This window comes from Macaca fascicularis, chromosome 1 (genome assembly GCF_037993035.2).
Source record: "Macaca fascicularis isolate 582-1 chromosome 1, T2T-MFA8v1.1".
NCBI classification, from domain to species: Eukaryota; Metazoa; Chordata; class Mammalia; order Primates; family Cercopithecidae; genus Macaca; species Macaca fascicularis.
Genome location: NC_088375.1, coordinates 68394013 through 68406331, shown reverse-complemented (window position 1 = coordinate 68406331; position 12319 = coordinate 68394013). Strand labels below are relative to the sequence as shown.

General features: G+C 39.7%; 1 protein-coding gene across 15 annotated transcripts in view; it reads right to left on the bottom strand.

Moving 5' to 3' along the window:
• HHAT (hedgehog acyltransferase) overlaps positions 1-12319 on the bottom strand; it is a 348264-nt gene that overhangs the window by 78473 nt on the left and 257472 nt on the right. For all 15 annotated transcript variants that reach the window (XR_012432735.1, XR_012432736.1, XM_065541220.2 and 12 more), the window contains one exon: positions 9045-9246. Coding sequence is in view for 13 of the 15 variants with exons in the window: in XM_065541220.2 (XP_065397292.1) it covers positions 9045-9246 (202 nt within the window). In the remaining 2 variants the exon portion in view is untranslated. The remainder of the gene's footprint in view (positions 1-9044; positions 9247-12319) is intronic.

Genomic DNA, 12319 nt, shown 5'->3' with positions numbered 1-12319 from the left:
GTGGGACTTGGCACTGGAACTCAGGGCTGCCCTGTCACAGTAGGAAGCGATACTGGGCAGAACTCAGCCCAGTGCCCATGGAGGCGGCACTTAGAGCAGCCCTAGTCAGCGGGGAAGCATCCATCCCCCGAAGTCAGAACTTGGATTCCAGCAACCCTTTTCCCCAAAGGCTAAGGGACTCCAAGGTCATAAATAAACTTGAAAGGTAGTCTAGGAAACAAGGACTGATTCCTGAGCAAGTCCTCATACTTTGCTGAACTTCAAGCCAGTTGATTTCAGGGACATGTGACCTAGTGAGACACCAGCCAGGGCATCCAAGGGAGTGCTTGCATCACCCCTCTCCCAACCCCAGGCAGCATAGCTCACAGCCCCAAGACAGATTCCTTTCAAACTTCTGCTTGAGAAGAGGAGACAGAAGAATAAAGACAACTTTGTCTTGCAATTTGGATACCTGCTCAGCCACAGTAAGATAGGGGGCCAGGCAGAGTTCTGAGGCCTCCATCCCAACCCCTACCTCCCAGACAACATTTCTAGACACATCCTGGGCTAAAAGAGAACCCACTGTTTTGAAGGGAAGGATGCAGTCCTGGCAAAATAAATCACCTGTTGACAAAAGAGCCCTTAGGCCCTGAATAATCAACAGTGGTAGCCAGGCAGTGCTTGCTGTGGACCTTTGGTATGACTCAGAGATTTGCTGGCTTCAGGCATGACATAGCACATTCCCTGTTGTGGTAGCTATGGGGAACTCCTCCTGCTTGAGAAAAGAAGAGGGAAGAGGAAAGAGGACTTTGTTTTGCAGCCAAGGTACCAGCTCACCCACAGTGGAGTAGAGCACCGAGTAGGCTCTTGGGTTTCCAGTTCCAGGTTTTGGCTCAGACATTTCTGCACCTGTCCTGGGCTAGAAGGGAGTCTACTGTCCTGAAAGGAAGGACCCAGGCTTGGCAGCATTCATCACAAGCTGAATGAAGAGCCCTTGGAGGCTGAATGAACACTGGCAATAGCCAAGCAATACTTGCCACAGGCCTAGGGTGGTGGTAGCCATGAGAAAAGACTCCTCTGCTTGTGGAAAGGAGAAGGCAGAGTGGCAAGGACTTTATACTGCAGCCTGGGTGCCAGCTCAGCTGTAGTAGAATAATGCACCAAGTAGATTCCTAAGGTTTCTGACTCCAGGACCTGGCTCCTGGATGGCATCTTAGGACCCACCCAGGACCAGGAGGAACCCATAACCCTGAAGGGAAGGATACAAGTCTGGCTGGCTTTGCCACCTGCTGATTATAGAAACCTAGAGCCTTGAGCAAACATAGGTGGTAGCCAGGCAGTAGTTACTGTAGGTCATGGGCAAGACCCAGTACTGTGCTGACTTCAGGTCTGACCCAGTGCAGTCCCAGTGGTGGTGGCCCGCAGGAGTTTTTGTGTCACTCCACCTCCAGCTCTAGCCAGTTTAGCACACAGACTCCATTTGTTCGGGAGAAAGTAAGGGAAGAGAACAAGAGTCTTTTCCTGGCAATCCAGATAATTCTTCTGGATCTTCTCTAAGATAACCAAGGTGGTACTTCCATGACTCTGCAAGACTCACAGCATTACTGGACATGGGGTGCCCCATAATGTAAATACAGTTAGAGCAACCAAAAACTTAGATCACAATGCCCAAGTCCCTTCAAATACCTGGAAAGCCTTCCCAAGAAGCATAGGTACAAAGAAGCCCAAACTGTGAAGACTACAATAAACACCTAACTCTTCAATGCCCAAATACTATTGTACCATGCACAAGCATGACAACCATCCATGAAAATATGACCTCACTGAATGAACTAAAGAAGGCACCAGAAACAAATTGCTGAGACACAAAGATATGTGACCTTTCAGGTAGAGAATTCAAAATTGCTGCTTTGAGGAAACTAAATGAAGTTCAAGACAAAACAGAGAAGGAATTCAGAACCCTATCAGATAAATTTAACAGACACTGAAATAATTACAAAGAATCAAGCAGGAATTCTGGAGATGAAAAATGCAACTGACACACTGAAAAATTCCTCAGAGTCTCTTAGCAGAATTGATCAAGCAGAAGAAAGAATTAGCACACTTGAAGATGAGCTATAAGAAAATACAGTCAGAGGAGATAAAAAATAAAATAAGAGAATGAAGCATGCCTATAAGATCTAGAAAACAGCTTCAAAGAGGCAAATCTAAGAGTTAATGGCCTTAAAAGGGAGGTAAAGAGAGGAAAAGACAGGGGTAGAACATTTATCCAAAGAGATAGTATCAGAGAACTTCCCAAACTAGAGAATGATATCAGTATTCAAGAACAAGAAGGTTACTGAACATCAAATAGATTTAACCCAAATAAGACTACCTCAAGATAATCAAACTCCCAAAGTCAAGGATAAAGAAAGAATCTGAAAAGCAACGAGAGCAAAGAAATAAATAACATACATTGGAGCTCTAATACATCCGGCAGAATATTTTTCAATGGAAATCTTACAATTCAGGGGAGGGTAGAAGACACACAGTGCTAAAGGAAAAAAACTTTTATCCTAAAATAATATATCCAGCAAAAATATCCTTCAAACATGAAGGAGAAATAAAGACTTGCCTAGACAAACAAGCTGAGGAATTTCATCAACACCAGAACTGTCCTGCAAGAAATGCCAAGGGTAGTTCTTCAGTCTGAAAGAAAAGGATGTTAATAAGCAATAAGAAATCATCTGAAGGTGCAGAACTCATTGGCAATATCAAGTACACAGGAAAACACAGAATACTATGACAATGTAATTGTGGCCTACAAACTACTCATATATTGAGTAGAAAGACTAAAACACAAACCAGTAACAAATAATAACAACAACAACTTTTAAAGACATAAACAGTACAATGAGATATAAATAAAAACAACAAGAAGTTAAAAGTAGTACAAAGTTAAAGTGTAGAGTTTTTATTTGTTTTCTCTTTGCTTATTAATTTGTTTATGCAATCAGTGTTAAGATGTCATCAGTTTAAAATAACGGGTGATAAGATTATTTGCAAGCCTCATGGTAATTTCAAACAAAAAAACACACAACAGATACACAAAAAAGCAACAAATTAAAACACACCACCAGAGAAAATCACTTTCACTAAAAGACAGAAAGGAGGGAAAGAAGACCACAAAACAGAAAATGAATAGTAACATGGCAAGAGGAAGTCCTAATTTATAAATAACAATGTTGAATGTAAATGGACTAAACTCTCCAATCAAAAGACAGAGTGGCTGAATAGATTAAAAAACACATATAGATTAAAAAACAGGACCCCATGATCTGTGGGCTACAAGAAACACACTTAACTTATAAAGACACATAGACTGAAAGTAAAGAAATGGAAAAAGATATTCCATGCCAATGGAAACCAAAATAGATTTCAAGACAACACATCAGCAGCTATACTTACATCAGAAAAATAGATTTCAAGACAAAAACTATAAAAAGAGACAAAGATACATATACCATCATTATACAATGATAAAGGGATCAATTCAGCAAGAAGATATAACAGTTGTAAATAATATATGCAACCAATATTGGAGCACCCAGATGTCTAAAGCAAATATTATTAGAGCTAAAGAGAGATATCCCAATAACAGCTGAAGAAATTATACACCCCACTTTCAGAAATAGACAGATCATCCAAACAGAACATCAACAAAGAAACATCAGCTTTAACCTGCAGCACAGGTCAAATGGACCTAATCGACATCTACAGAACATTTCATCCAACGGCTGCAGAACACACATTCTTCTCCTCCACATATGGATCATTATCAAGGATAGACCATATGTTAGGCCACAAAATCAGTCTTAAAACATTTTACAAAATGAAATTATATCCACTACCTTCTCTGAACAATGGAATAAAAGCAGAAATCAATAACAAGAGGAATTTCGGAAACTATACAAACACAGGGAAATTAAACAGTATGCTCCTGAATGACAGAGGGTCAATGAAGAACTTAAAAAAGAAATTGAAAAACTCCTTGAAACAAATGATAATGGATACACAACATGCCAAAACCGATGGGATACAGCGAAAGAAATACTAAGACGAAAGTTATAGCTATAGGCACCTACATCAGAAAAGTCGAAAAACTAAAAATAACCTAATGATGCACCTTAAAGAATTAGAAAAGTAAGAGCAAACCAAACCCAAAATTAGAACAAAGGAAACAATAAAGATCAGAGATGAAATACATAAAATTGAAACAATGAAAATACAAAATCAATGAAATGAAAAGTTTGTTTTTTCAAAAGATTCATATAATTGACAAGCCTTTAGCCAGACTAAAGAAAGCAATCAAGAAAGTAATCCCAATTATAATAGCTACGAATAAAATTAAATACCTAGGAATTAACCAAGAAGTGAAAGATCCCCACAATGAAAATTATAAAACACTGATGAAAGAAATTGAAGAGGATACAAAAAATGGAAAGATATTCCATGTTCATGGACTGAAATAATCAATATTGTTAAAACATCCATATTATCTAAAGTAATCTACAGTTTCAATGCAATCTCTATCAAAATACTAATGACATTCTTCACAGAAATAAAAAAAAATCCTAAAACTTATATGGAACCACAAAAGACACAGAATAGCCAAAGCTATTCCGAACAAAAAGAGCAAAACTGGATGAATCACATTATTTAACTTCAAAATATACTATAAAGCTATAGTAACCAAAATAGTATGGTATTGCTCAAAAACAGACACATAGATCAATGGAACAGAATAGAGAACCTGGAAACAAATCCACACATCTACAGTGAACTCATTTTCAACAAAGGTGCTAATAACATACACTGGGGAAAGGACAATCTCTTCAAAAAATGGTGCTGGGAAAACTGGATATCCATATAAAGAAGAATGAAACTAGACCCCTCTCTCTCACCATATTAAAAAAATCAAATCAAAATGAACTAAGGACTTAAATTTAAGGTCTCGCAATATGAAACTACTAAAAAAATACATTGGAAAAACTTGCCAGGACACTGGAGTTAGCAAATAATCCTTTAGTAATACACAACCAAAGCAAAAATGGACAAATGGGATCACATCAAGTTTAAAGTTTTCCGCACAGTAAAGGAAACAATCAATAAGTGAAGACACAACCCACAGAATAGGAGAAAATATTTGTCAACTGTCCATCTGACAAGGGATTAATAGCCAGGATATATAAGGAGCTCAAACAACTCTGCAGGAAAAAAAAACCTAATAATCTGATTAAGAAATGGGCAAAGGATCTGAATAGACATTTCGAAAAAGATGACATACAAGTGGCAAACAGGTATATGAAAAAGCGCTCAACATTAAAGTCAGAAAAATTCAAGTCAAAACTACAATACGATATTATCTGTCCCCAGTTAAAATGGCTTTATCTAAAAGACAGACAATAACGAATGCTGGTAAGGATGTGGAGAAAAGGGCATCATTGTACACTGTTGGTGGGAATGTAAATTAATACAACCACTATGGAAAACAGTTCGCAGGTTCCTCAAAAAACTAAAAACAGAATTATCATATGATTCAGCAGTCCTATGGTTTGGGATATACTCAAAAGAAAGGAAATCAGTAAATTAAAGAGATATTTGCACTCCCGTGTTTACTATAGTACTATTCACAATAGCCAAGATTTGGAAGCAATCTAAGTGTCCATCAACAGACAAATAAAGACAATGTGGTACATATACCCAATGGCGTATCATTCAGCCATAAAAAAGAATGAGGGCCTATCCTTTGCAACAACATGGATGGAACTGGAAGTAATTAAGGAAAATAAACCAGGCACAGAAAGACAAACTTCACATGTTCTCACTTGTTTGTGGGAGTTAAAAATTAAAACAACTGAACTTGTGGAGACAGAGAGTAAAAGGATGATGACCAGAGGCCTGGAAGGGTAGTTGGGTGGAAGGATGGTTAATGAGCATAAAAATATAGTTATATAGAATTAATAAGTCATAGTATTTGGTAGCACAACAAGGTGACTGCAGTCAACAATTATTATATATTTAAAACTGACTGGAAGAGTATAATTGGATTGGTTGTAACGCAAAGAAAGCATAAATGCTTGAGATGATGGATACCCTATTTACCATCATGTGATAATTACACATTGCATGCTTGTATCAAAATATCTCAGGTACCCCATAAATACAAACACCTACTATGTACCTGCAAACATTTTTTGAAAAGACGATATGACAAAGAAAAAATAGTTTTTTTTATTTAGACATCTGCTAATCTATCTTAATAAAACAGATGAAGGATATGCACCATGAAGAAAGGGTGTGATGGTTAATTTTATTTGTAAACCTGAATGGGCCCAAATATTCACTTAAATATTATTCATGGGTGTTCTGGTGAAGGTGTTTCTGGATGAGATTAACATTTGAATCAGTAGACTGAAGAAAGCAGATTTCCTTCCCCAATGTGAGTGGGCCTCATCCAATCTGTTGAAGTTCTAAATAGAACAGAAAGTTAAGACAGTATTTTTTTCTGTCTTCAAGCCTGTCTTTGAGCTAGGACACTGGTCTTCTCTTGCCTTTTTTTTTTTTTTTTTTTTGGACTGGAACTTACACCATTAGCTCTCCTGGGTCTGAATTTCTCAGCCTACAAAATCACACGGTCTAATTCTGTACACTAAATTTCTTTACCATCATCCCTACCACACCCCACCCCCGCCCGCCCACCCAAACACACACACACCCTATTGATCCGTTTCTCTGGAGAACTCTGAATAATACTGAGGACGTGAGGGGCATGCAGAATGAACTCACAGAGGCAGTAAGTCTTCATTTGGATTTTGACAGAAGAACAGGAAACTGATTCATGGAAAGAGAGAGGAAGGGTAAACTAAGTGGGGAAACAGTTCCCTCAAAAATTTGTGTGCATTTGGATGTTGTGTGGAACTACACAAGAAACAGGGTACTGGAGGAAGACTCTATGTCTGGACAAGTGGAGGAAGAACTGAAGAATCGATCTGATATGAAAGCACTAATTGTACACTGACAACACTGAGGCTCACTCAGACAATGGGGATAAACAGAGTAATGGGAACCTGGCCATGTACTCAAGGAGTACATTGTCTAAATAGCCGTCACCTCCTACCAGGCTTGTAGGTGATAAAAATAGGTTTCATAAAATATATTCTTGCTCAATAAAGATGCAAGTCAAACATCACATTTGCAACATATAAGACAAATATTTTGCCAAGAAAATGCATATCAAAAATTACTATGTACCAAGGTACCTGAATTATAGATGGAAGGTCAAGTGAGGTGAATGAGTGAGTCCTGAAGCAAGCTGTGATGGAGCAAGGTAGACAGGCAAGAGCTTCATCCTGTGAGTAAATGTGCCTGATGCCTTGATTTATTTTGAACCAAAATGAACAGGCCACAGGCTACATGGCACAGTTGGGTTACTCCAACGTTTTAGATTTCTAAAATTATTACTAGCATAAGCTATGGCTCAAAGGCCACAGAGCACTGCTTAACATTAAGTTCAAGGTTAATGTTAGCTGCTTCATGAAACAGCACAGAAATGAGTTACAGGGCTACAGACAGGACTGAAAAGAACCTTCTGTCTTTCAAAGGTGATAACTGTGTTTTCAGGCTTTGGAGCAGAATGCTCAGATTTGAGGGAAGATTAAAATCTTTATGATACCATCCTTTTTCGTTTTCCTGTGTGTTACATAGCCATGGCTTTCACTGAAATACCATTTTCTATTAGAATCCACTGGCATTTCCTTCCTGCTGATGGCTGGAAAAATATTTATCTTTATACATACATGAGCATATTTAAATCCCCTCCAATGTGTTGTTTGACTACTCAGTTTATTTCAGTTTTTATTGAAATAACTGTCCACTTGTACTATGGCTATCTTTATAAAAACATATGTAAATGTATTCTGTTTTGACAGGGTTTTTTAAAGTGCATTTGCTTTAGTTATTCATATTGGTGGAATATAGCCACATTAATCATTTTTCAAATTTTCTGTGTGTGATTGCCTGCCATGAACCCTGATGCCAGCACATTTCTTTTTAGCTACTTTTTTTGGGGTTAGAGGGATATTGCTGCATCTTCAGAACTGATGATTTCCGACAAGATTGTAATATATCATATACCACATTTGCAAGATAAAAGCTATGCCCATAGTTTAAAATCACTTAAAATATATGTGTAAAGAGAAACGCTTAATTGATTTTCCAACTCACTTTCCTGTAAAGTTGAACTGTTTCTTAAAACCTTAGTTGTTTTTTATACTACTATATACAACACCCATCAGGATTTAAAATTCCAGTTATACTCAATATTAGCAAGGTCATTCTTATGCGCCATTGGTAGAAACATAAACCAGTGTACTTTTGTCTACAGGGCAGTTAAGGTTAATAGGCAATATACATAAGGAACATTAAAGAAGAGAAAAACCTTGAACCTGGAAATTTCACTTAGGAGAATTCATCCTGGTTATGATATTCATTTTAATCCAGTGGACAGCTGCAAAAAACCTTTAGAATAATATGATTACTAATAATAGGAGACTAAAATAAATTATGGCATATCCACATAAGGGAATTCTATGTAGCCATTAAAAAGGGTGGTTAGGTATGGACTCAGTGACTTAAACAGGTGGTCCAGATACAATCATCTCTCTGTAATAGCATTTGTTTTAATGTTACATACATATGTCTGTTTGTATAAACACATAGAAAAAATTTAGAAGAATGGATCTTAACATGGTTTCTGTTGAAGGGAGGTTTTTTTCTTGTTTAAATTTTCTAATTTTTACATAATACATTTTTTATAGTTATATATACGCATACACACACACAAACACACATAAGCACTACAGAAGCTTCTTTTCCAGATGTCTTGTCTCTAGGCATATGGACTTTGAACCAACCTAGCAGAAAGGGCCCACGGTGAGGGCAGGGAATCTGATGGCCCCATCCCTCCCAGACCTAATCTGCGTAGCTCAGCTGTCCCCTAACACAGAAGCAAGGACCCTGCTCACCAGACTGTCCTGGATGCAGGGAATCTCCACCAGCCTCCGGACTCCATTCTCCACGGTGACTCCCAGCCAGTTGAGCGCTGCCCAGCACCAGAGGTAGTCGTAGCCGCCATGCCAGTAGCTCACAAATGCAAATGTCATCGCCGTGGAAAACAGTGTCCCCAGCAGGCCATGCTGGGACCCGCCCACTGGAATGTACACATACCTAGAGAAAGAAGAGGCTGTTAGGAGCCATGCAGAGGGCTGCCCTGCAACTCTGCCTGCTCCCTGGCTTGACTCTCCTGTCGCACACTGCTGTTCACATATGCAGATCCTTCCTCGCTTCCAGGAGGCCAGATTCCTTGGATTCTCCATCCCACAAGGAGTTGGCAAAAACCCAAGCCTCAGCTCTGCAGGGTGTTAGGTTAAATGAACACACAGGCTCAAGAGCTCTCATTACTAGAGCAAAATAGCACTTACAAGAGGCAGGGCAAGAAGTCATGAATTTAGAGTTTCTGAAAGGGGTGGGCCCGGGCCCAACCCTGGAAATCCAATCACAGAATGGCAGTTAGGCTTCTGGCTACACGGGACCAGCAACCTTCAAGGCAGGTGATATGGTTTGGCTGCGACCCCACCCAAATCTCATCTTGAATTGTAGCTCCCAAAATCCCCATGTGTCATGGGAGGGACCCAGTGCGAGGTAATTGAATCATGGGAGTGAGTTTTTCCTATGCTGTTCTCGTGATAGTGAATAAGTCTCACACGAGATCTGATGGTTGTACAAAGGGCAGTTCCCCCGCACAGGCTCTCTTGCCCGGCACCATATAAGATGTGCCTTTGCTCCTCTTTCGCCTTCCGCCATGATTATGAGGCCTCCCCAGCCATGTGGAACTGTGAGTCCATTAAACTGTTTTTTCTTTATAAATTACCTAATCTTGGGTATTTCTTCATAGCAGTATGAAAATGGACTAATACAGCAGGTGCGGATTTTACAGCTCAGACTATTAAGTTTATGGTAAACCCATTATTTAAATGCAGTTGGTAAGATCACGTTCCTAAACAGGCAGGAGCTGGGTGCAGCAGATGGGTGCCAGAGACGGTTCCCCAGCTTTCTAGGCAGGTTGCCCAGAAGCAGTCGTGAATTCACAACAAAGAAAAGGGCTCTGTGCTCACAGGGCAGCCAAAGTACCAGACAAAATGCACAGCCGTCCCCTGGGTATGTTCTCTATTGCCGAGACAGCTGCCTGAGTACAGAGAGACAGGACTATGTTCTTCAGTCAGTATTTTCCTGCTTGAGTTGGACAAAACTCACACCTTAGGCTGTTAGGACCTGGAAAGCTAGGAGCTTTTTGCAATAGCCTTTTTAAAAAACCCATAGGCCTTTGTTTATTGCTGATCAGTGCTTCTTTGTCCAACCTTCCTCCAGGAGGGAAAAGGAGAAAATCCTTTTCTGAATACACAGTATGTTCCAAGTACTAGACACTTTACATATACTACTTTGTTTGATTCTTTAAAGCACCATATGTATGGTTTATACCCACTGCCCCAGCATTTTAAACAACTTAGCATTTGTCCTGTTTATATACCATTTTAATTTGGGGGAGGCGATCAAACTTGTTTTTGAGGAGGAAATAAAATTGTTTTCGGAGACGAAATTGTTCTAGTCAAAATGTTTTCAACAGGACTATTTTATTTTTAGAGATAGCATCTCTAGATGTTACCCAGGCAGGAGTGGAGTGGTGCAATCTTAGCTTACCACAACCTCAAGCTCCTGAACTCAGACAATGCTCTCACTTCAGTATCCCAAGTAGCTGGGACTACAGGCATGCACCACCACACCCAGATAATTAAAATTTTTTTTTTGTAGAGATGATAAAAGTTGCGTAGGCTGGTCTTAAACTCCTAGCCTCAAGTGATCCTCCTGCCTTAGCCTCCCAAAGTGCAAGGATTACAGGCGTGAGCCACCACACCTGGCTTAATAGAACTGTATAGGTAGGCAAGCTAAAAACAAAAGCAACTTATCAGGCAATAAATCTTTTAAAAGACTATACCATTGTAATTACTTCAAACTATGCCACTGGACAAAGACTCTCTCCTTGACTAAACTTTAGTCAAGCTCCTCTAAGCTCTCTAGGCCTCGACCTTGGTGTCCATCTTTATTGTAGCAAGAATACTGCTAAGTTGGTTTAGAACGAACCCCCCACCTGCAGTATCTGATCATGCTCCAATATCTGGCCAAATTCTTCATCACCTACTCTTGGTGTCTGATCACCCTGGCTGCCTTCAGGAGGAATCCTGTTAAGTCTGTTTAGCCAGAATCCCCCTATTTCCCAACGTTTCCTCTTAATAGTAGTCTACTCAATGACCTCCACCTTGCTCCTTGGCTATATCCCCCTTGTCCAAGCTGTATTCAGAATTGAGCCCAGTTCTGGCTGGGTGCAGTGACTCTTGCATGTAATCCCAGCACTTAGGGAGGCCGAGGCGGGTGGATCACCTGAGGTGAGGAGTTCGAGACCAGCCTGGCTACACGGCAAAATCCTGTCTCAACCAAAAACACAAAAATCAGCCAGGCATCGTGGTGTGGGCCTGTAGTCCCAGCTACTTGGGAGGCTGAGGCAGAAGAATCTCTTGAACCTGGGAGGAGGAGGTGAAGGTTGCAGTGAGCTGAAAACATGCTACTGTACTCAAGCCTGGGTGACAGAGCAAGACTCTGTCAAAAAAAAAAAATAATTGAGTCCAGTTCCATACTGAGGTCTCTTTTCCCCTATTACAATAGTTCCCAAATAAATTTTTTTACTGCTTCAACTACTACCTATATCTGGTTTTTCTTTGACATCCTCCACTCTCAAATATGTTCCAGTTTCCAGTTTGGATAATAAATTATTTGATCACCTTACATAATCCCATTTTATGGGTGAGGAAACTGAGGTTGAGAAATTAATTTGCCCAAGGTACACAGTTGGGGAGGAGAAAGACCAAGAAGCAAATCTGCAACTGTACACCCAACTTACTGCTTCCATTACATCCATGGGCTAATTTTTAAAGTCCTCTATATTTCACCCCAATCAGGAACTATTAAACTGGAAGGTATGTGAGAATGTAGCAGTTTCAGAAATAAGTAAAGCAAAGCCAATTCTTTCATTTGTGCAAAAACAGGACCATCTTGACAATCAAATTAGCAAATAGGCATCAAGCAGTCAATACAGATTACGGAATCTTCCACCTGCTGTTGAGCATGTCTTTAGGCCTTCAGGGAATTCCTGGCACTATGGGAAACAGACAAGACTTTGTTCTTGCTA